Raw genomic sequence first — 26,482 nt, 5'->3', positions numbered from 1 at the left:
CAACACCTGAGAACTTTCACTGCAAACTGCACATGTACACTATTTTACCTGCCAAAACTGCAGCCATAGTTAATTTTTAAAGAATCACTCAGTTCCTCATTCATGGAGGTACTGCTTCAAAGCACTCTCACCTGTAGGTTCCCTAGAAGTAAGTTATTTTATGTTCACTGATGTTCACTGCAGGCCACACTGGGAGCTTACTTGTGCACCTCAACACTAAAGACCAAATTAACAGATTTTATCACAGTTAAATTATGACATGAGAAAAACCAGAACCGATGCTGATCCTAAAGTTTAGGGGAAAATCAGAAACATACTCTGCAATACAGCTGATAAAGCCTAGAGGAGGTCTGCCCAGGTCTGACAAACTCTTTATTGTGGAATTCCACATATAAATTTGAAACCCACAGGTTTAACTGCAGACATTGTTTATAATATATTTTACAGAATGTTTTTATTTGAAAGCTTGCATGAAGTTGTATGTTCTAATGAGAGTACATACCTTTCTTAAGCATTTCTGCAGGACAGCTAGTGTTCTGGTAACCATTACCCTGGAAAGCTTTTGAAACCGTGTTTTAATCATGGGGATCACACATTTCTGTATCTCTAGAGAAGCTCTCTAAGAAACAGCAGATAGCTGATCATGAGCTGTGCATTCTCTCTATTAATACAGTCTACTTCATATGCTCATTGCAGTAACTTACTCAAAGAGTTTGCAACAAGTCTGTTCCTCCACCATGAAACACAGCACAAACCATGACATCAGTGACTCTTTTCTCATTTTTTGTAGAATATTTGCGTGGGGTAATTTTGGTTTTGCTAACCAGTCTAAACAAGCTTTATTAATCCTTTAATGCAGCGTTTTCAAAACCCCACATTAAGTAAATATTAATATAATGACTGTACTTGTGACAAATGAGTATGCAGTGGAGGAAGTGTGTTGGTACATTAAAGTAGTTATCCCATTTTAATCTGAGTTGAATGTTTCAGTGGAAGCACATGCAAAAGCAACAGTTTAGAAACATTTTTGTCACCAATAACAGAGAAATATAATAGAAAACCTCAGGTGATTTTTCTTTTGAAGTATAGGCCAAATCTCTGAGAATTATGCACTTGTGAAGGCTTTCAGACAGCTCTTTTCTACTTGTTAGAAACCTGTAGTGAGCCATAATCCCTGTTAGTGTCCAACCAGCTCCCTGCTGGAATCTGGCTGTCAGAAACACAGACAGAATAATCCTTGTTATTGTTTGTTATTCGAATATGATGCCCTGCATTGCTACTTTGATATATCTACACCTACCTTAAATATACTATCTTGAGTCTATACCTACCTAGAGCATTAGGACTCTAAAAGACTGTGTAATTATTTAATTCTGTGCCCCCTTCCCACTCATGATATTTAATGAAACGGAAGACATTTCTCAAATTTGTGAAGTAATGGCACACTGATGGCTCAGTTGCCATCTTTGTTTGTAAGGTTTAAAAGACACATCATCAGTTAGGTCTGGCTTTCCTTTTGGCCATGTTTAAGATTAGCAACTGAGATTTCTCCATTAGGAGCAAACCAGCATAAATTTAGACTGCACAGACATGAAACCCATTCCTGTAACTATGTTTCTGCACATGCCAGAGCCTGTGTTTTTTGTGAGCCCAGCAAAGAGTGTGTGCAGATGCTGGGGTTTGTCAAAGCTTGCAGGATTTAACACACTTCTACCTGAGATGCTGCCTTCTGCATTGGCTGCTGGCAATGTTCCAACAATATTACATCATAAAGTGAAAGACTATCAGTCCAGATAATTTCTGTGTTTAAAGATGTCATTTTCCTGTTTAACTCCCACATGTGATAATTACTGAGAAACTTCATCCTGAAGAATTCATACCTCTACAAGTCTTTGAACTAAACTAAAGGAGGCAGATCACCTAGATATGGCATACCCTGTGAGACCTGACATATGCAGACATATGTAGAGGGGATTAAAAATAAACTTGGAACTAAAATTTTCCCTGTACAGGAATGTGTCTCACAGAACTTAGCTTCTTAGGAGAGGAACAAACTAACCATGGAATTGCCCAGTGACAAAGTTTATTGAAATCTATTGTTCTGATTCCTGTATGAATCAGTGAACACACAAAAAATCCAGATCAGATCTGTATTTGGGATTCCTTTTTGTGTTATATCATACAATCATTATAGTGTATGTTCCTATAGCTGTCTTTTACTCTCTTTAGAGATACCTCAAGATGTGTTTAAGATCAGTGGTAACAGAACTGCCTTTCTCAATTACTTGTTCCACAAAAGCTGGATCCTGCCCAGTCACAGGTTTGAAAGGAAACTAAAAATAAAAAATACCTGCTCTCATGGTTAACTACTCAGGAGCAAGACAAGTACATTATTTCTTTGGCATCTTTCCACTGCTTGTAAGGGTCTTAGGCAGAAATATCATGAAGGTGTGTCTTCCTGTATCTCAAAGATGTCTGAGCAAGTACTGCAGTATGAGGACATTTACAATCATACAGTAAAACTAATTTGTAGAGAATGGGTGGGCTATGCATCAAGAAACTACATTCAGGTAGGATCAGCAGGACAAATGTTAACCCATAACAACATCCTCAAGGAATCCTGTATCTCTCACACAACAGAAAATCCAAGAAATTATTGACTGAAACTGATCTGAAGACAGAATAGCAAACAAAATGAGCTGCTGTTTCAATTCTTAAGGTTAAGTAAGAGAGTGGTTATGTTCACATTCCAGTTTTGAGCAGATAAAACCTCTGGGTTTAAAATAAGCAGGTATTTTTTGGGTTATGAGCCAGCCCTCTGGTGCAGTTTGTTGGGGTAAATCTGATCTTGATTCCATGCCATGGACGAGAAAGGTCTTGTGGCAGAAGAGAATATAAGATCAGTATCTTTTGCTGCCACACACCCTTAAAACAGAAAAGACTAATTGATTTAAATTAGCTTAACAACTGTTTTTTTGTTAAATTATGCTGCTACATCCACTCTTGGACTATTGTGTCTTCGCTACTTCTTTGATCGGTAAAGATGTGATTTCTTTTGCAGAGCATGGCTGCCCTTGAAGAGCATGCAAGTCCACTTTACTACCCCTTTTATACTGACTAATGAAATCTGCGTAGTTTGGATTTGTATTCTCCATCTTCTGAGCATGGCCTTCAACCCTGTAACAATCTCTTCCTGCAGCCTGCCTGCCCCGTGGTGTCTCCAGGCAAGAGTCAGCTGGGACCAGCGTGAAAGTATGTATGTTCTGAACAGCCAGCCATATGTGTGTGCTACAGCCAAACAAAATACAGCACAGCTCAGTTCTCCTTGCCTTCCCCTGTGTGGGAGCTCTACTTTGGGCTCTTTTCACCTCTACCCAGCTGTGGATGTTAATTAAATTTGTAAATTACAGAATCTTTGAGACTTCTTTTCCTCTGTCAAATTTGGTTGAAAATGGTCAATAAATTGAAAAGTTACTGGGTAGGAACTACAGCACAGCTAAGCAGATGGATGGCACTGTCATTTCAGCCCTTCTTCTCTGGAGTCCAAATGAACACATTTTGTTGGAATTGTAAGTCTGGATGTAGACTCTTGAGAGATCCATGCATTAAATGCTACACAGAAGCGGAATTTTTTGGTACATGCCTTTCTTTGGATTCTGGGAGACTGACCTGCTACAAATTCTCAAGTGATCAGCAGCAAGCAAGCCTCTCATGATTAGCTCATGTGTCTGCTGAATGTTCAATAGTCACAGTTTATTGTCTCTTTAATCCACCTTGATACTTAAAGACAACTCCACCAAAGACAACTCATTTTAAGAAAAAAGTGAAATGATATTTCTATAACAACACAAAAGGAAATACCAGTCTTTGCCATGGTACTCATTAATCTAACTGTTGAAAACTTCTGATTGTACTTTCCCCTTGCTCATTTTTCCCCTCTCACTGTGTATTTGTGGGTCCAAACTAAAAATTTAATCTTATGTTTTACAGAATAATAGAAAAACAAAGACAAAAAAGCAGTGAGAAAAACAAGTTGAAATGTATTTTGGAGCATAAACTCTTCCTAAAAAAGCAACTTGGTAGGTTGGAAACACCTTTTATAAAGCAAAATGTACAATATATCTCAGGTTATGCTACAGTTGAAATACATATCAACATTTTATTGATCTTGGATTAATTTAAATTGTGCAATTTAAGCATCAACACTAAGCACTACAGATAAGGTTACTCTTACAAAATCTATATGAAATCTGAATGCAAACCCCTTAAATTACCTATGTTATTTCCTATACAACAGGCAAATATTTCTATCAAATACAGAACAAATTTTGCTTGACATTGTTGATGGGACTCCTGTTTTGCTCTGACTATTTGCCTGAAATTTCTCCTTCCCTTTTCAATTCTGCTTCACTCCACACCCTGCTCATCTTACCCTCAACTTCCTTACTCTGTCCCCCTTCCCTTTGTTATTCTATGTGGTTCTCCTTTCCAAAATAAATCCACTTGCATATGCTCAACTTCACAAAGCTGCCTGTCTAACATGAGCACTTCAGTCACTCTGCTTTTGTCTCAGTCTTTCTCCTGGTCTGAAACAAAAACGTTTCTCAGTCCAGTGGTATCTATAAACCCCGACTGGCAAAACCTCATGTAGGAATTTACATACAGGATGCATCCTACTTCAAAATCTTAAAAGCTAGTTGTGATCCCCTGGCCCAACAAAATCATTTGTAGGCCATCTGCTCATGTGTATCTACATACACCTTTCCTAGCTGAAGTGATTTGGAAGTCTTCCAATCTTTGTCTATTGTGACTGTGTTGTTACATTAAATATAGTAAAAGCACTCTTTTAGCCAGCAATTTTTAATTTTGGGAAGTATATGCCAGTGTTTTGATCACAGACCTTTTATTGTTACATATTTTTGTTGTTATATGACTTACCACTTCAACTGCATTTGCCTGCAGCTTCAAAGAGTTGTTAATGGCAAACCCCCCTCCCCTCTATACATGCTGTTCTTGGCAAAAAAAGGAGTTATGTACAGATACAAATTCCTAGATGCTACAGTGATGTGAGCTGCTCAGTATCATCTCAGCACAGACTGTCTGTGACTGCCCAGAACCCAGCTCTGGGTGTATACACGAATGGATCTGTGTCTACATGATATAAACAGTGTTGTTAGCAACTTTAAAAAAAAAACAAACAATGAAACCTCAAGACTATTTGTGCTTGTTCTGAAATTAATTTTAAAAGCTGTTGCATACAAAGAAAAATAAACTCAATATTATTCTTTTTGTGCCTTGCTTTCATCTTTGAATCCAGGCAAAATCCTGCATGCTAAGTGCTGGAGGGAAGAGTTGAAAAGGCATTGCCTTTGACAACCAGCAGAGCTTTGCCACCCCAAACTAAATAAAAGTTAAGAATCTTTTTCTGTACTGCCAATTATTAGGTTTGACATTCACCTAGAAGCACCCTGTCTCAACAGCCACACGAACATACAGACATTACATTCCTGTCTGTCCACACCATCTGTGCATGTGGTCTGTACACACAGGATTCCTGTCCATCCTTACTGTCCCTGTGCTTGGCCCTCAGAGAGAGGATTTCTCCCGAGCACACAGTGGCACATGCTCAGTGCACATATGGACAGATGATTCCTGTCCCTTCCTCTGCTCTTGCACACAGTACACAACCAAGGAAAACCACCATAAACCAACACTTTTTCTTTTTTCTTGTTATTCCAGCAGGGGTTGATTTTTCCTATTAAATCTGCATCACATCTTAGATATTAAGCTAGAGAGACTGAAAAAAATTCCGTTTTTCCACTGTATTTGTGCCAAAATTATTCTTACCAAGGAAAGAAATTCTCTTATTCTCTACGAAATTAATGGCACACTATGTATAGAGATGTGCCAGTTTGGCCAGATGAATTTCTCCAAGGTGTCTGCATTCCTGTATTCCTGTCTTTGCCTGCTCTATTCCTAATCTGTTGTCTTTCTGTGATTTACATTATATGATGCCATTATGTATGAGTAGAGGCCCACACAATGGGGCCAATAAAGCACTCTGTAAAGCTCAGAAAAAAATTCTTAGAGAATTCTCTCTGCTACAGGACCACTAAAAGAAAAAGATCTATAGAACAAGATGAGAAAAAAGCCAGTCATACCTCTGGTGAGTTTTTCTTAACAATCCTTTTACTGCTAAGTCATTAAACTTAAGATAGGTGATTCCATTTGTTAAAGAGCCCTGACAAAGCAGAGGAAGAAATAGAAAAGAATGAATAGAAGGATAAGAGCAACCTTGACTGATTGATTTGCAATTAGAAGACATAGGAGGAAACAAGGAAGCCTTCATATTTTTAGGCCCTCTTTATATCATAAACCAGTTTTCTGGCTGACAGTGGAGAAGGACTAGTGGTTTTGGTAATCAGGAAAGGGGGGAAGACTAAAATCTTTTTGCAATCTGACAGTGGTGAAAAGGTCTAGGAAAATAAGGAATTAGTCTGCACTTTCCAGTCTGTGGACCCTTCCCAGCAAATCTGTGAATTATTCATTTTTTTTTTTAGTGCAGAAGAACATACCTCTTGCATGCCTCTATATAAGATAGAGAAGACACTTGAAAGATGATTGAACATCTGTATATGTAAGTAAATATATTTCCCCTTAGGGAAAACTAAAAAGCAGGGAAAAACTAAAATGAGAAGGTACATTCCTTAATACTTCCAGAGGGCAAATAAACTCATGCAGGCTTCCAAGTTTCAAACAACCTGTGAGTGTGTGTGTTCTTAAGGATCACTATATTGGTTTTATTATTTTTTCAACACCATTACTGTCAGAGGTTTGGCAGAGGTTTGGGTTGCTAGCTGTAATAACGGAGGCAAAGCCAAGGTTGCATCTACTGGTGTTTAGGAGATGGAGGGCACATTGGCTTGGTATCATAAATTATGGTAATGTTTCATGTTAAGATATAAACAGTGAGAAGAGTAACTTTTGAACTATTAAAAGGATTAAGAGTGGTACAGTGGTGAAACAGAATGTTTAAAAATGTTAAGTTTCCCACCCCTAACAAAAATCCACTGTAAAAACAAGAGATACCTTGGTTGTTCGAATCCTGAGGAAAAACTTGCCTGGAGTCAGCTGTGAGACCTCCATTTATTTTTTGTTTACTCAGCTACAGGAAGTACTTGTATTCACACTAAGACAGAAAGGCATTGGTGGTAAACAAACAGAAAGGAGAACAAAAGGACTGGGTTCTGTGACTGTAAAATTGTACTCAAATAAAGAGAACAAAAGCTCTAATAAAATGGCTACCTCTTAACCAGGGCTGTATTCCACATAAAAGACCACTGTTTCCTCCAGGCACCAGTCCTGGGATGAGAGTTTAGCATATATTTGGGGAGTAGAGCTTTGCAAAAGTTGAGAGAGTAACATTTCGCCTATAGTACTGTTAATCTAAAATTCTACAACATGTAATTGCAAAGGTAAATGACTTGCATTTGAAATTGAAATTTGAAATTTTTCTTACATCCACATGATAAATGTTTGCTTATGCCAGATAAAACCAGACAGCAATCTCTGGATAGCTGAGTTTGAGACTTAGCTTGTTTTCATGCAAAATCTTGGACTAACCCCTAGAAGCACTTCTTGCTACTGTGAAGACTCAAACCCCTTAGTAACACACTCATGGCAATAAAGGGCACACAGAATTGGTGCCTTTATTTTGTGTTCCATACAGGTCTGCTGAGGGACAGCTGAACACAACTGTCCTAAAGATGATCTGCTAAAATCACTAACTCATGTCTGACAGCATTGTCTCCAGACTCCCTTCAGGGGAGGGACTGGAAGAATCTCTTTCAGTATCAACTTTCTCATCTTGTACCTTTTGGAGCTGGCAGCTGTTTCCAGACTCCCAGGCTCCCAAGTTAGGAGACAACAGAAAAATCTCCATCCCCTCCCTGTATTCACAAATGTCAAGTGGCAAACACATGACCTCCAGGGAAAACCTGCACACCTCTTTTCTGCCTGTGAGTATTTCTTCATCTTAGAAAAGGGCTGTAGAAAACAGCACGTACTTACTAAGGAGTAAATGCATCATTTGTTCTGCACCTAAACATGACCAGTAACATTTTTAAGACTTGGATCCTTCAGAACATAACACCATGAATTCAAGAGAACTGAGGGGAATCTGTAGCCACCAGCACCACTCCATTTGCAGAAGCTATCACAAGTAACTTATGTCTAATTTCATAAATCTGTGTCTCATTTTGACGAACCTGCTACACTGTCATATGAATTTCTACAAATTGGTATGCAAATTAATGAAGGATTATTATCAAGAAACTAATCCTAATTGACAGCATCTTAGATTTCCAACTGCAAGATGAAACATCTATTTTCTCCTGCCTTACCTATTCATTTGCCTGAGGTACTGTATACTGGACTAGGCCAATCTGACAGTCTCAAAACTGAAATCATTTTCAGAATTTAATGAGCTTAATACAGTGGATGAGAAAAAAGATCTGTAGACTGAGAGATACTTCAGTGCATAAGCTTAAAAATATCTGTGATCACTGTTCATCAACAGCTCACGGTTTGCTGAAGCTGAAGTTCATTCCATGCAGTTAAGACTACATTTTTCCATTATCAATTTTTAAGAAGGTGGGGATTAAAATTCTGTTTTGCAGACAATGCATTTCTCTCTTTTCAAGAAAAAAAAAGCAGTGATTTATTATGTTGCTCCCAAAATAACACAGCAAAATCACAAATATGCAATATATTCTTTTAGATCATTAATTTTCATTAAATATTCTAGATGTACAATTCTTTCCATCATTCATTCCTCCTTCAAGTAAAGAACACATCACTAACACATTAAGTCATACAACTGTTAATCTGTAATCTACTTGAAACCTTCTACATATTTAGTTTATGAACCCAACCAGTCACCTCATATCTCTGACCTCACCTTCTCCTACATGTTTTTGGAACACACCTTGGATCATCTATCACCTCACCAGCTACAGGTCTTACACAAATTAAAACCAATACTAAAGCTGGAAAAGTGCCTTTCAGCTTTCTGCCACTACATTTTAATTGACTATCAATGTGTGAAATAGTTTTCATAAAAGACAGTTGGTAATGTCACAGGTTTGTTAGGCTTTACATCCAAAGACAAGTAACCACAAATAAAGTTTTACTTTATTTAGTATGAAACCATTCAGTGTGTTGTGTGCTGCGTGTTCCCTGAGAAATAATATCATTAAATAGAGGAAGAGATAAGCAAAATGTACCAAGTTAGCACATTTTGAATGGAGACTGGGTAAAGGGACACATGTGTCTCCTGGACAATTGTCACTGTCAAGTATAACAGCCCAGATGAACAGGAATCATTTAGTATGGAAAAACCTGCATCCAATCAATGAAATACCTGTAATGATGCTTACACACCCATGTTCACCAAGTTCAAGCAAGTAATTCAAAATCTTCCTGAATCTGAAATGTTGGTGTAAAATTTCTGTTTCTTAACAACAACAAAAAAATCTATTTATGGATTTATCTCATCAAGTCTTTTTATATGTTGAAGTGGAATTCTCCCTGTCACCAGCACCTGAGAGTTCCCTAAACAATGGGTCTACTTTATACAATTCAAATGTAATCGTAAACTCACTGCGTTTTCTGGTCATCCTTCAGACATCATCAATTCAAATTCCAAGAGTGATGCCAAACCAGCCCAACCACAAGGACCAATGGCTGGAAAGTCTCAAATATTTTACCCCTGAGGCACATCCTGCCCTGGACAACAATCAGGAACAGTTGTGCATGGGTCCTTCCCAGCTCCCCCACAAACCATGGAAGTTAAGCAAAAGATGTACCCATAATTGTATTCCTTGAATGAACAGCCATGGGCAATCCTGAGCTGTTCTAAACCACTCGTTCTGAGATTTTGCATCTATCTTATGACTCATCAACTTAGCCAAATATTGTTAGGAGCTATGTTCAACATAATATTTGTAGCAAAGAGACAGAATTAATTCCATAAATAACTCTGTTGAATGTATGTCTCAGAGAGCTGTTCTAATATATTCTCTTTATTTAACTGGAAACCACTGTGTATTAGACTGGTGGTTTGGCCACAATAACTATAGGAAACCACTATATGGTACAACAGTGATGTCAAATGACACTGACCATTTTTACATTGCACCAGTGTCTAGCAATACTATTCACAGACCAAGGAATGATTAACATTACAGGCTGAAATTAGATCTTCTTGAGCAGTCTTCTGAGGAAGCCCAAGCTCAGGGAGCATTCTCACCTCTTTAATAGTGCTAACAAGCCTGGTTCTCCCAGGGGAGGCCTAACAATCTTTCCTGATATCCAACACCATCAAGTTGGTCATTTAGAGGAATGGGTACAGGGTCTCTCAGCTGCTAACCTAGACTTGTCCAGCTATCCTGATTTTCTAGAGAGGCAACGTTGCTTAAATAAATTCCTATAGGAGTTCATAAGCCTTATATAAAAGCTACTGTGTATGTGGCACTAAATGCTGTTGGTGATTATCCACTTAAATTAATTTGTGCAAATTTTTAGTCCATTAAAATGCTGTAAAACTAGAATATGAAAATCTCAATAAATGCAGTAAATGGTTGAATATTTCTAATGGAGTGAAACAGGTTTTTGAAATCTGAACTCAAAACTTGGGAAATATTAATCCTTACAGTATTTTTAAAAATGTTACAAATGTCTAGAAAGAAAGGGTACCAAGTACTGTATTGTCATCTGAGTTCCACAGTACCTCCATAAATCTTAAAGCACCTCTTCTCAGTGAGGCAAAGCGCCTATCTCTTCCAGCAAATCTACACAGCTATACCCTAAAACCTCCAGACTGTGGCATGGGCTGCAAGCACAAACAGAAAGTAGACAGGGCTGTTTGCAGCAGTTCCAACAGGCCCAAGAAGATGCACTCACACGGTTCCAGCAGGCAGTTCCCTTCCCTGGCACCGTGCAGCCAGCCACAGCCAGGGTCCTCTTGAACATACATTTTTATTTAGTCATGCAAGAGGCAAAGGATGAAGGTAAAGGAGGAGGGAGAGGGGAAAGAGTGTAATACCAGGGAAAGATGAAATGCTGCCCCAGAAAAGACTGCTGACGCTGCACTGAGTGCTGTTACTGTGTGAATAGATGCTTAAAAGTGATGGGAAAAAAGTCTGGAACACATGGCAGGGAGAAGGTGCTTTCTTTAATCTGTGAGAGCTCCTAGTGCTGTGCTCCAGGAAACAGTGTTCAAGGGCATGACAAAGCCTTGCTTTCTGTGCCTGTTTGCTGCTGTCAGGGTGCTGGGGTCTGCTCCTGGCAGAGACTTCCTCCTTGACAGAAACAATTACTGAGGAGCAAAGCCTGGCAACACAAGCAGTGCTATGATTGATAATCTGGGTGCATTACAGGCCTTCGACAAAAGCCATGATGCTTAAATTTGACAGCTGGCAATGCTTGATGAGGGCCAATTAGTGGATATATATTAACTTCAGCCAGAAGTTTCTTCTGTTTCTAGTCCAGCAGCTTCCTGAATAGGAAGTGTACAGAGTGACTTCCCCCACTCCTGCCTGCTCACATGTATGCCAGCTACACTGACAGCAGAGCTAAGAACATACTATAAGAACTACATATTTTGGCACCTTTGTGTATTAAAGCCAGTAACTGAAAAGCTGCAAGTGACCCTCCAGACAACTTGTGGTACAAGAACCTGAAAGAAGGTGACTTTACTTTGACTCTACAGACCATGCAGTGGATAGGTGAGCCTGGGACTGCACTGTGCATGTAACAAGTGCACTGCAAGTGACGATAGTTCTTGAGATGCTTCATTATTCCTTGAAAAATATCTGGCAAAGTACATTAATCTGTTTGTTCCTGCTTCAAACTGGTTAACCTGGCATTCAGAGAACACCAGAACTCAGAGTACCTTCTGTTCTGCCCAGGTCATGAAGAAACCTCTGACATGGCAACCTCTAACTCCTGCGCCTGCTCTTAACTTTCTTATCACTAAAGTTTTCTTTCCCCACTTTTATATCAATTTGCACTCTTGCCAGTGCAAGTACATGGGTACTGTGGTAAAGATCCAAGTGCTCTGAATCTCATCACTCATTTCAAATTATTAACTCTTCTTCCTCAGCTATAATGAAGCCACCACCACACTCAGACAACGTACATATACATTCCTAGACTTCCTAAGTTCCCTTCTGACAGTGGTTTGAGAGATGCCTCCCCTCACTGAAGGAACCTCCAGACAGCTGGAACTTTTCAGAGAACAACAAAGGTTCTGTCACAAAACAGCATCACATTGAGCAATTACCTGCAGTGACTTTATCCATGTCACCTGAAGAAGAAATTTGCTTGCTAACAGGGTAATCACGCTCATCAGACATAGTTTCGCATTAGGGCAGCTAATGTAAAGCAAAGACTAACTGCACACCCTCACAATCTGTATTATTTCATTGGGCAGGGTGGTAACAAAAACTGCCAGAAGTGTGGTCATACTGATACAGCTCCACAGCAGCAAGAGGAAAACATTTGCCTGTGAATCTCCTTTTGGACCTGTTTTACATTTTCTTGTTATAAACAGAAATTACTCCAGCCAGTGGAACTTCAGCTTGGAAAAGTTCACAGCAGAGGAGTGTCAGGTGTCAGTGTGCAGAGTTTCCAGGGAAACAAGTAACAGTGGAAAAATATAATTTCTGGGGTGAGAAGCTACTCTGGGATCTACAATTCTTTCCTTTTTCTCATGATCCCATGAACCACATTTACTTGGGAAACCTGCCTTTGCAGTAACTTGGCCTCATAAAGAAAGCCAATCAAAATCTTACAAGGAAGAGGCACAAAGTAAAACAGAAAAAACAGTTTTGGTACTTGCTTGCTTAGATGAAATGTATATTCAATATTGCATAAATACTATTATTACCAGTCAATTATTAGTTATTTGGCCATTGCGAAATAATTAGTCTCCATTTGTGAGAATGTTAAATAACAGCCCCTCAAAATCATGCTGGTCCACAGAGGAAGGCATAATCTTGATGAGGATATAGAAGCAGAAGGGAACAGCAGGTATTAAAGATTCCTCTGAATGGCAAGACTGACTACAAAACACACACTTACAATAATAGCATGGGGTTTCTTATCTCCCTTTATTTAAAACAGAAAGGAACTCTTTTTGATTGAATAGCAAGAGTGTCTACAGCAAGAACATGACAGGTAGTAATTTTTTTTTTCTAAGCTCCTAATAGCAAAAACAGTAATGAGCTTAAATTGCAGTAAGGGACATTATATATAATGATAAAGACAGATAAGGTATAAGAAAGACTTCCCAGAACTGAAGGTCTCCTTCACTTAAAGTCTTTAAGAAAAGACTACAGGTCTAACTGGATGAATCAACTCAGTTGCAGAGAGCTCTCTCCTAAGGCCATACCATCCACTATTTTTCATTAACAGTTTGCATGACAAAAGAAAATGTAAGTTTATGAAATACATGGAGAAAGCTTAAGCTGGGTGGTTCTCTGAGCGTGCTGAAGTATAGAATGAAAACTCAACATGTTCTTAAAAGGCTGAGGAACTGATCTGAAAGTAACTTTTATTTAGGCATAGACTGCATAATAAAGCATATGTAGTATTAATCTAACCTGAAGTCACATGAATTCAAATGAAAATACTGAGATCCTGATCACTAACACTGAGTCAAACTAGTTCCTGGTAACTTCTGCTATAACACTACTACTACTACTTCTACTAAGTTATATAATAATACAGGTGAATATGGCTATTTACAAACAATTAATTTGAATACTACTCCAGATCATCAGAAAACACTAATGCTGTTCAGAGCCTCCTAAAAATTTTAACATTATTACTTCACATTTATGACATGGTAGTGACAGAGATGCTGGAAAAGTCAGGCACCCACTGTGCTACAGACACACTGTGCAAACGCAGAAAATGACAGTCTTTGCTACACACAGCTCCTAGCAGCTGTTTAAGACTCAAAGCCCACAGACAGGAAAACCTCAGCCCCTTTAGATATGCCTTCCATTTACCACTCAAAACCGTGGAGTGGTGCTTTACTCTGTTACAATAAATAGAAGCTCATATTAAAACTTAGCTTGATGAGGAAAGGCATAAAGGGCAAGCAGGCTATTTCCTAAACAGCTGAGCAGTGGCTGTGCTCCACCAAGCAGGCCAAAGCTCCCTGGGTCCCTGCCAGGCCGGTGTGACACCCCGGCGGGGGCCCTCTCTATGCCACATCTGGACCTGGTTACACAACTCCAGCTTGTGGCTCTTGCATCAGCCTGGCCCCTCCAGAGCAGCAGCCTCCCAGCCACTGCCTCTCCATCAGCTACCCACAGAGACACAGTGCCCTGGAAGGAATAAATTGGGACCACATTAGCTGGTGACCCTCACCCTGCAATGGCTCTGCCTGTCTGATGATAGAGGAAATCCCTCATCCAAACTGACAACCAATATGAAACAGGCAGCTGCATTTACTGGAGAGCCTGGTCAATGCCAAGCGCCTCATTAGGAAATAGGCTCTATATTGAGGCACATTCCTGCAATTCAGAGTCTAGAAACCCTAAATTAAAACAACACTGATGCCATATCCTCTTTCCGAAATGCTTCTCTTCATCCAAACTTTAACACACATACTTAGAGAAATTAAAGAACAAAAACGTCTTTGGCAGGACCCCTTCCCTCTCTTGTGCAGCAGTACCCTTCCTGTGTGAGTGACCAGGAACGTGACAGTGTTGGGAAAGGGGAGAACACAAGGAATGACAGCAGAGCCCTCCAGGTTCTGGATACCCTTCCCTTGATGAACTTACATGTTTTCACTGATATTTTTAAAATAAACAAAACCACAGGAAATTCTTTGAACAAGTTTTTGTTTTGTGAGTGTTGTACCCTTCTACACTCCAAGAAAGGTAAATTATCAGCAAGTCAGCCAACGGTAACCAGCACAAGCAATGAAAAGTCATGATCCAAATGCTACTCTACACGCCTGGATCCTTTCACACTCACTGCTCCAGCCTAGTCAGGAAACTGCTTCCCTGAAGTACTCTGTCAGAAGCTCTTCCCAGCCTGCAATAAGATTCAGCAATGCTGGTACCACAGCATGCACAGCTCTTCCCACAAACCACCCCTTCCCATATTGCTCAGCATGTCTGTGTGCATCCTACGCACGCAGAAATGGGAATCTTTAACTCAGCTGCATCTGACCACCAACTGAAAGAGTGGCTTTCCCACCACAAAGCCTAAGCATTTCCTACAAATGGGGTGGACTGTAATACCAAATACTTATCTGGGACCTCAACAGCTCTGAAACACGAATGACTGAGGTCAGGATCCCAGCTCTGAATCTGAAGGGTTGAATAAACTTTTTGGGTTCCACAACTGCTTTTCAAAGTCTTCCAGACTATTTTAATTTGTGGCATCACTTGCCTTCCTTGAACAGCTGTGTTTAATACACCTTCAAGTCTGAAATATTTTTCATTCACAAATTCTACTATAAATTTAAGAATTACAGCTAAACTTTTAGGAAGTTCCTGAAAGGTGACATGGTTCTGTGGAGCTGGCAAACAGATGGACCCTTGTTCTCAAGATGCAGAAAAGGGTACATGTAGAGAAGGCTTAAACTGAGAAAGCAGCATAGTTTTTTTTGTTGGAAAATATGAAGCTGGTGACCTGGAACAACTGAAGAGGAGTGCAAGGGCCAAGTACACAGAATATTTGCAAAGCATGTAGAAAAATGAGATTCCCCTTGACTACATCAGTAATGAAGATCCTGTAAAATCTCACAGCCATCTCTTCTGACCCATCTCCTATTTCTGGAGCTGTCAAAGTTGGTGTGATTTGAATTTATTCAGAAGAAGTACATACTAAAACTACTGGCACTGAAAAAAAATACATGGAATTTTAGATTCTCTGCAACTCATAGCGGTGGTGAGTAATACTCTCCTATAATAAGCAATGAGGAGTTCTTCTATCAGTGTGTTGAAAGCTGTACACAAAAAAATGGATACAAGATGACACATCCTTAAAACACAGCATAGAATTTAGGGAGGATGTGTCAAATCTGTTTGGCTATGTAAATTTTCTCAGTTATGTTTTAAATATAATTTAGATCGTTTATATGTAAACATTTATTCTGCCTTGGGAACTGTGGATCTATGGATCAACCTGTGAATTCATACTTATACTACACATAAAACTTTTATTTATGCTATTCATAGCACAGACATGTTGAGGGGATTACTTTCTGCTTTCTTCATTAGTTTTAAGATTAAAATCTTAAACAATCTTAAACAGTAACAGGTCTTTATAGCGGATGGCAGTTTTGGAACCAGAATCTTCAAAGGCATTTCAACAGCCCAATGAATTATTTGAAAAAGGACTATTGTTGCCACCTATCACTACACTACACCCATCCCTACATACCAAGAACAATTTCAAATTGATCTCCTTTGCAATTTTTGTTTGTTTGGGAAATTTTCCCGCACATACACAGAAAAGCACTTAGAACAGGTATACTTAAGGGAAATGGCCATGTCTCTTTAGGAAGAATTTATGACACTGTAAGACTTACCAGCATTGAAAGATAACAACAGAAACTACAATGTTTTAAAAAATTATTTAGCTGAAGCCTAAGTCATTACAGGTAAGTACAACAATAATATGCTATTTAAATATACACAAATTTTCAGCAGAAAAAGCTCACCACAAAATACTAGAGATTGTTCCAGCTACTCACGAAAGACAATGAGTAGGAAACTGGGAAGGGCAAGGGGCATGAAAACACCTGAATTTCAGCTTAGGACAACAAGAACTAAGAAACATTAATTTCTCTTGGAATGAGTGGTACCATAAATCACAGCTGCTGCATCAACATTTAGACAAACAAAGCAAGTACTTGATATTGCAGTTACCACTTCTGATTCCTGTTTTAGCAGACCACCTGGCTGACCAGTGACAGTAATTACAACTGTTGCTCAAAACGAAATAGTACAAGACTGCAACCAATACTTCTTGCTCATTCTGAAGCTGCTACATAAAACCCCCAAAAGTACTGTTCTTAAATTAAATCATAAATAATTACCTTAAACAACATGGCCAATAACCTACTTGTGTTTGCTAAGGAAGAAGCACAGAAATTCCTTATCACAATGCCCTGTTTTTGTCTTACGTTCTCTGACAGCAACAGAAATCATCTGGTTGACAGATGAAATGTTGCACATAAAACTTTATGAAGATGGAAATGGTGGCACTGAAGAAGTTGATACTGGACTGGCAGCAGCATATGTGCTATTACAAGGAATGTGGCAAGGGAATAACTCAGGAAAACCCACCAGAAGTGCTGAAGTGAAAAATCTACACAGATTTTTTCAGATCCTAAATCTCTTATTGCCAGGGATGCCTTTTGCTTCCTCTGTGTTTTACTGGCAATGTACTTTTCACATTGCATTCAGTACTGGAACATAATATTAAATTCTTGAACAGAAACACATTTTTCTAATTGTTATGCCAACACAGAAAGATCTTAGAAATGGGAGAGGCCAGAAACAGGAAAGGACCAATCTCCTCACAAGCACGAGACCTCCCAGAGTCTATTCTAGAAGTTGGCACATGGTGCTCCTCTGGCAATGAGAAATCACAGGAGAGACTGTGGGGTGTAACATTCATATTTGAGCTCTACAGCTAGGAGAAGTTCCTTCCAATTAGGTTTCTTCCCCAAAAAGGCAAATATAAACCCCCAACAGAAGTATTACTACTTTTCCCTGAATCTGTGACTATTTGTGCCTGTAGAGGATAATAACCAATGCCCGCTTCATTCACAACTTCCTATACATCCTATCACATATTTACTACTCAGGCAGTGACACAAAGAAACTTCCCTCAATGCTGAGTCCAGCAGCTCCTTTGAAACTGTTATTTATGCACTTTCTGTCTTAACACATGACAGGATTATACATTATTAGTTCCATAAATCAAGATAATAATCCCACATCAGATTATTAACTAGATTTTTCCTAGCTCTTCTGTACCCACCTGCTGCTTGAGCTGTTGCACAAGACGGTCTTTCTCTCGTTTCAGTGCAGCCACTTCATCCTGAGTCTTCTTCTTAGAGGATGAAAGCTCTAGCAGAGCAATATTGGCATCTTTTTCACTAATGGCAGCAAGAAGGGCTTCTTGTCTGGAAGCAACCCAAACAAATTACATTATTATCCTGCAAAACTTAGAGGACTTCTCTACAAATACATGAATACATCATAAATGCTGTACCAGTGTGCAACTCTGAAAAGCAGTAATAAATATTTTTGTCAGGGCTACATGACTGTTGCTGGAACAGGAAGTCAAGACCCACACTGCTCCCTAAACAACTATGTTGATACCAAATTGCAGCTTACAGGGTAAGAAAAACCTATTATGTTATTCTTTTGCACTTACCTCCTCAGTTTTTAATAACTACTATTCATTACTTTGGCTGAACATTTTCCCATACTCTTTCCCTGTAGCAGGAAACTCTTACAAATAGAATTCAGAAACATTTTATACATACTGGGAAGAAAGGAGACGAAGATCATCACCCCAACCGTAAAACAGAAGTTCTCAAAGGAAGCCAAGGAACTGATTTTATTAGGGAAAGCATAGTTTTCTGTCTTTTGACCTTAATTCATATCTTTAGCTGGTGATGTGCAACAGGATTTCAAAGAAAACCTTGGCCTTTTTGCCCAGTATTATTGGCTTTTATCACCTCTCATCACCTTGCAAAGAAGGAATAAAATGAGGTCCTAAATGTATGGTGGTGTGAAAGACAGCATCATGCAGGAGCAATGATGAAAGACATACCAAATAATACACATTTCTTATCTACATTTCATCTAAAAATAAAGTTGCAAATGCACTTAAAGTTTTACTGCAGCACTCAATAGAAGTTTATCATCAGGATCCCAATTGAAGCCACTCAAAAGTGGCTCAAAAGCCACTCAAGTCTCAAAAATGTGAAAAACCCATGTATTTCATGACGAAAAGGTGCATTTCCACAGACAAAATTGTTCACCATCTGACAGGACAGTGGACTTACACAACAAACTTTCTGTGTGTGGAATTTCTCTCTGGGTTTACAGGTGTTTTTGGTACAGTCCAAGAGAATTAGCTTGCTTTGAATGAACTACCAGCATATAAAAAAATCTCTCAGATCCAGTATAGACTGCACTTGGATCCTCCCTAGATCACATCTAGAAAAACATTATTGTTTCCCTTTCAAATTGTAATACCATAAGGTAAAGCATAATTTTTAGATACTTTATGAAAATCACAAAGTATTCTAAACAAATTTATGAAGAAATACAAATATTCTGGTGACTTAATGGAGGCAAAGAGTAGAAGAAAGGAAAAGGTGCAGCTCAGATTCCCAGATGTAGTGTCAAGATTGTAGGTGTGGGAACGATGGATAATGGGCATGTTATTATTGCCATTTTGTTTCTGCTGCTTTTACTTTATGAAAAAGTATCCAATTTTGGATGTCTGCCTGATACATGAAAAATACCAATAGGGTGAAGTGACAGAACATGATCCATGACCTCTGCTTTTTTTTTCCAGCTATCAGTATCCTGGGAAAGACAGGCTGGCTTGGAGCTCTGGTCATTTTCACTTTCTTTAGAGTAATCTGTTTTGATTATAAAGAAACACTTATTCTTTTAATAGTAAGCTCACAATCCTCACTGATGATTCAGGACCAGAGCCAAGAATATCTCCGTAACTCTATCTATGGAGCCATTACTCTGGTATGGAAATTGGGGGTGCCTCAAATAGCATGTAAGCCATATACCTCCTGCAATCAAATCCTTTGTTGCCCATCTCTGCTTCTTAAGTGAAAACTCCAAGGCCAGGAAAATGAGATATGGATAGCAGCCCATCACTTTTTTTTTTTTTTCCTGCTGAAAAATCTTTGCCACCATGTCTTAGAAAAGAACTTCTTACTGGCCAATGCTTTGCTGTGAGACTAGGGTGCTGGTCAAGAAGAGGGGTGAAAGCCATTGTGGATTTCTGACTGTGTTCTGGAACTGAAACAAGGTGAAGTTTAACAAAAGAAAGAAGAATACCTTGCAACAAATGCATTGTAGCTGCATTTTTTACTTCAGCAAGCTAGACATAAACTGCTCCATGTGGGAGAAGCGCAGGTGTCATTGTCAGCTCTGCTGGAATGGACATGCCTGTAGTGGCAAACTACTGTACTCAGCAGAGCTTGCAACTGCCAAATGATTCCAAGACCATTAAAAGTGTATACTGCCAAGCAAAAGACAAGGCTTCTGATTGAACAACATGACAAAAGTGACTTATTTCCCTTCCTGAGAGCTTTATCCCAGAGACAGGTGAAGCATCAAGAAGGACAAAATGGACTGCTGTGTCAATGGCGGTAGCAGCACATGAACAAACCTATCCATCAGGAATGCTGCAGTCAGTCCTGGAGGCTGCAGTCAGTCCTGGAGGCTTGGGCACTGCTACAGGCTTGGCTTCTTCAGAAAAGTGCTTCTCCTGAGTTCACAACATCAGAGGTCCTGAAATGTTCTCATAAGCAGGTGAAACATGCTGCACAACCCAAGGATGCTGATCTTTTCAAATGCTGGCTAGGGCCAGAGTCACTGAATGCTCATTGAAGTTAATTCAGGTATTTCAGATGCTGGTACTAATGTAGCTGTGCCAACATCAACTCAGCAGGGGAAAACTGCCTATTTATCTCTTCACTGGAGCAGGTTCTGCAGCCTGAAGTGAGCTGTACAGTGGTTCACAAGGGGCAAGCAGACTGTAACAGACTGAATACTACCCAAGGAAACCTGAAATGGAAACAGTGTAGAAAAATCTACTGAAAACAATTTCAAGTTTTCCTCCAAATTGGACAAAAAAGGGGGATTAGTTTTTTCCTTCTATTTACCTTGAAGCCTTGCACTGAATGTGGATCAAGATCAATACAGACTAGAGTGGTATCAAGACCAGTAGGTTTAATTCTTAAGAGACAATGGTGGATATAATCTCAAGATCAATATCAACATTATTTGCTCTGTTTGCAATCTTCAAAAAAATAATGCAAAGAAAGATGGGCTTGCTTTTTTAAAACAGATGACTACATAATAGTTACAGGTCAGTAGAGCCACAGATATTTGACAACATACAAAAAAGAATAGTATGCAGGTCTCCTTCAACTCTTGAACAAAAATGTCTGATTTGTGGAAGAGAACTGGGCAATAGTGTGCTATTACATTACTACTAATTACTAATATAACAGAATCAAACAGTCTTCAAATGGGTTTCTATGACACTTGGTTTCAGAAGCCTATGTAATTCCTTCACAGCCCTTTCCTAGTAAGGGAGAAGAAGCCTTTCCGTAAAATGCAAGAGGAGGTGAACTTTAAAAAGCAGTTTTGTACTTCGCAGAACTGTTCCCAGGTCATAGCACTACAATCTTTATCAGCTGTGTAATTAGAAAGAATAACAGACTGAAAACAGCGCTGAATTAATGATGCTTCAAAACATGAAAACTATACATATTCATTGAAAGGATATGTTTACATATGTCAGGGAGAACACTTATTCCACATAGAAATGATATAAATACATTGTTCTATAAAATTTTATTTCAAATTATGAAATTTCTTCCTGTCTGGAGTATTTCTGAAAGTGTGTATGAAATAATATGAAAGCAATATTGATATCAGCAGCAGCTTTGATTTTAATGTCATGGAGGAACTGGGGTAATTCCATCGACCCTAACGGTGTTGTAGGATCAAATCTGTTTTCCTTCTGAGTGGCATTAAACTAAAGTATTTAGAAGTCTGACACAAATTTGAAGAGCTCAGGTAGCTAGAAGCTCATAGCAATCCAGTCAGTTCCTTTAACAGACACTGTTGCACTTCCATGAGGGATAATTAAACTGCAATCTGGCATATTAAGATGAACTGTAATTATGACTTTTGTGCCTTTAGTACACAAGAAAAATTCTCCTGTTTCATGAACTGTTTACTCACGGTAAGGGCATCAATCACCACAGAATGACCGAGGTGTCACTCATAAGGGACTTGCTTTGGTTGTCTGACTTTTGTCCACCGCATTTAATGTAAGCCCACAGAAAACGCTGCTAAAAGCTTTCAATGCTTTCCTACCAGAGACATTTGTCAGACTTACCCTGGTAAATCGCTATCACGCTAAGAACTGTATTATTTGCATATGAATTAAAAATCCTCCCATGATGTGACAACAACAGAAAGAACTCGAAGGCAGACAGGTTTGGATACAGTACTATAGTGTTTATGAGAGCTAGACAGACAGGCAACAGCTTAGAACATAAAAGCACTGGGACATGGCATTCAGTAATTTCATGAGTTTAGCAGAATGATAGGGTTTGGGTGGGTCACACTCAATAAACTCTTAAAAAGTAATTAGGAGCACAAAACACACTGATTCAATGGGCCAGAACCCCTGGCTCCAACATCATCCTCTTCATCATAAACTGTGTTTGCCACTACAACAGTAGTTTGAACTCCACATTCTTTCCTACTTTTTTTTTTTTGCTCGTTATAGAACATCTTCAGAAAATTAAGAAACTCTGATTTGCAGTACTTCAGAGGGTAAGACAGTCCTTGCAGAGCTCTGGGTATCAGGATTTGGTTCTTAAAAGTAACCTTGAAAAAGGCAATTATACCAGTGAATGACATTTCATGATGCTAACAGACTAGTAACTCACTTAATATGCAAGCTGCCAAATTATGCACTGGCTGTGATTTCTGCATCATTTAAAATGCAGCTTGAAGTATCCCAAAGTGAGCAAACTGCTATCCAAAAGAAACAGTAGCTACCTCTTACTGCAAGAGAGTGGAAAAAAAAATTAACTTGGCAATAGGTACTACCTGCTTTTTTTTCATTACAGCTGGGAATAATCAAACTTCAGGCTGCAAATTAATTTCCAAAGCACAGCCTTAAACCTTCAGGTAAAAGGGATAATACCACATTCCTTCCATTCCAGTACTTACTTCCTGAATCAGCAGGTCACCTTTGCCTGGTCTGGCTGGCACATCAGCAGCCTTTCTAATCTCTCTGTGCTCCTACAGCTACCGAAACAGAAATTGAGAATTCAAGCAAACTAAATGATATGAAAACAAGAGGTTTTTGTCATCAGGAAATTGAAGCTTTCTGAATGTACACCTTTCCACTGGTCTCTTCAATCTTATTGCGTAACTGTGACCACAACTGGAAAATGAGATAAAAATACAAACTCTTTGTGAATACAGGTGTTGGTCACAAAAGTGATGTCCCTTCAATTTTCCATGATAAGAATGGCATTATAATAATCAACATTAATTCAATGACACAGGAAGCATTACCACTTGCAGTGCCCTTGCTTAACAAAGATACTGATAATATATTTCAACTTTCCTACACATATTTCCCCTAACATCCCAATTGTCTAGAATCAAAGAACTCCTTAGTAGGATCGATAAGCAATGCTTTTAAAAGTCCTTTCCCTCAACATGTTCGATAAAGTCACAAGTAGTCCTATAAGTATTTTATATTATACCTCTCCCATCAATGTTTTAGCCCCTTCTTTTACTTAAGCTTTCTATCTTAATTTTATCACTTTGGCACCAGAATTAAAAATTTGCAATTCCTATTCCTGCTCATGTCTCAGCTCTGAGCATTCAGAATTGCAGTGCAGCCTTAGACTGTATCTGCCAGCATATCTAGAAGGAAACCTAACACTTTTACAGAGAACTTTCAAATACTACTCATTTCCTGAACTATTTTTATTGATGAATACTTCAGTGAAAACCTGGCTGCTGCATATCACAGCTGCTAAACTGATAGTCCATGAGCCTTACCTAGGTGCCTGTGAAGAGTGGCAGTTCCACAAGATGGCACATTTTAGAAGGAACTTTCAATCCTGGCACCTGATGTTATGGGAGATCTGTCCCTATGAAGGGGAGAATTTTTTTAAAGACAACCTTCCTTGTTTTAGCAGCCTTCAGTGCAGAATCTGGATGAGAGACAGCAGTACTTACAAGGCTCTTGAGCTCCCCAGAGCTGGCTTTTCTGAGAAGGAAGTCCTGAAATGGGCGTTCTTTCTTCATCTGCAGTTTAACAGTAGTGCAGACAGAACACAAACTCAAGGCGTATTTTTCATCCAGGCAACAGAGACCACCAGAATACATCCACCAGATTTTGAAAACTGACCTTATAAGAAAGGCAGCTCGAATTTCTTTTCCTGGGACATAGTCAAGTACAGGTTGAGCTTTATCTTAGCATGTGGTTACACAATCAGCTTAAGCTGACACAGGACAGGCTCTTGTGGCAAGAGATGGTTCTGCCCTCCCATTTCCAGGTTCCTGCCCCTCCCTGGTGTCAGCACCACTGGCTGTGTATCCCTTCAGCCTGAGGAACCAGTTAAAACCCTGAATAAACACGAGGAACCCAGATCTGACTGCAGGTTCCTCATCCCTGGAGGAACGGCAGAGCTGCAGCTCTTCCTGATGCTGTGATAGCGTCAAACCCTGCGCTGCCACAGCTGGCACTGCCAAAACATAAGCATGGAAAATGAATCATGGAATTCACACTGATTATAACATATCAAACAACCACAATTACTACAGTGAAAACAATTGTCTCCATGTCTTTGAGAATCTGGCCCGGGTTGAAAGACAGTAGAAAGAAATTTCGGCTTTATCGGTCAAACTTTGACAGCAATACTACAATCATACTGTGGCTTCTGATCACATGAAAAACTCTAGCCATGATTTATAACATGGTTGTTTTAATAAAATTATCCAGTCTGTATACTCATATCAAACAGATAGAGCATCTACCTCCTTGCTAAATGACTACCATGTTATTTCTGGTTAGTAGAATTTATCTCACTTCTGCACCTGTCTCATTTCAATGGCTGACATTCTGACAGGTGATCATACCTGCCTTCCTCTATATTTTATCAGCTCACTGGAAACAAGATGAAGGCATTAACTTAGTTTTGGGACTATATTCATACTATCCCTATTCTCAGTACATTGTGGTTCCACTTCTTTTCCACTTCCTAATCTTTTTGTAGCAGTGGCTATAGTACAGAATATTTATTATTTATTTTTATTTATTTTGGGAGGTCTCATTCAGCATGAGCTTTCACAATTCTCACTTTATTCCTACAATTTCTACTTCTCCTAAATGTCTCTTTCCCATGACCAATTTTTACGGCTGCTGCCAATTCCATTTTGGATACAGATACAGTTTTGTAACTTTCTTAAACTTTTCTCCCTTTGTTTGGGATGCAAAGACCTTAAAGTTTAGGACTTTTGATTTAAATAAATGCCCTGCTTCCTCTACATGAACCTCCTGTGTTCTTATACCCAATTTACTTGCCACCTAGGAGTCTCTATTTTTCAGTCTATTACTTTAAAATTGAAAACTTCACCTTTCTAGAAAAGTATTTTTCTTTGAATATAGGTTTTATCAATTTGGAACCACTACAGCTGAAGTCAGTTTGGGTGACGATTTCTTCTCTAGTGTCATCACCGCTTACTACAATCCTGAAGTCTTGCACCATTACATCTTGGTAATCCAGTCACTATTAAGTTAACAAGCCTGGCAGTTTCTCTGATTGGTATCCAATAAACAGATATATCTTATAAAAACACACTTCTCCATTATTACTTACATTTTACACAACGTTATACCTTAAATCCATAGCAGGATATCATCCACTCTCTTTGTGTAACTTTTATGATCCTTACGTTACTTTGACTCAAAGTAATGCTATAATTTACACTCTTTTTTATTTCCTCAAAACCTCCAGTATAATTAATATACAATACAATTTCTTTCATTTTTACCTTTCCTGAACAACTTGTACCCACATCCCAGCTCTGAATATTAGTCTATTTCTCACTAATTGCTGTTATCCCTGTGACATCCAGTTTCATGTTACATACCAGATGCGTAGAGCTACTTCATTTAGTTGTTCTTTTACAAACATCTAAAGATTTTTCCACATGTACCATTCAACAAATTGTCAGAACTACGGATTGCTTTCATTATTTATTGTCTATCTGACTACCAACCTGGATGTGGCTTGCCTAATCTCCTATTCCTTCTCTGAGGGTTCTTCTGCACATTTATTGAAGCTTCTCTTCCAGAATCACTGTGTCTTATTTCTAAAAAATATTTTCTTCAAGGTCAGACCTTTTTCAATTAATTCTGCAAAGGATATATTTGGGCTTTGGTGGTAGTAACAACAGCAGCACTAATGCTGATCTCTATTCCACCCTAAACATAACTATACCTGTATTTCAGTCTTCTCTGGTTGTTGCTGCTGCTGCCCAGGACAGGGATTTAAAAAAGGAGCACAAGAAGTGCCAAGTGTCTGGATAACATGAATAGCAGCATCAGGGGAAATGAAGGCTGGAAGCAGTTTCAT

At 38.9% G+C, this 26,482-nt stretch overlaps 1 protein-coding gene across 3 annotated transcripts in view; it reads right to left on the bottom strand.

Moving 5' to 3' along the window:
• The window catches only part of ERC1 (ELKS/RAB6-interacting/CAST family member 1), a 257,407-nt gene that overhangs the window by 31,272 nt on the left and 199,653 nt on the right, over positions 1 to 26,482 (bottom strand). For all 3 annotated transcript variants that reach the window (XM_062490995.1, XM_062490996.1, XM_062490997.1), the window contains one exon: positions 18,076 to 18,220. In XM_062490995.1, coding sequence (XP_062346979.1) covers positions 18,076 to 18,220 — 145 coding nt within the window. The remainder of the gene's footprint in view (positions 1 to 18,075; positions 18,221 to 26,482) is intronic.

The sequence above is a fragment of the Cinclus cinclus genome, chromosome 4, assembly GCF_963662255.1.
Source record: "Cinclus cinclus chromosome 4, bCinCin1.1, whole genome shotgun sequence".
NCBI lineage: Eukaryota > Metazoa > Chordata > Aves > Passeriformes > Cinclidae > Cinclus > Cinclus cinclus.
The sequence above is the reverse complement of the archived record's forward strand: the minus strand, read 5'-3'. Positions and strand labels throughout refer to the sequence as shown.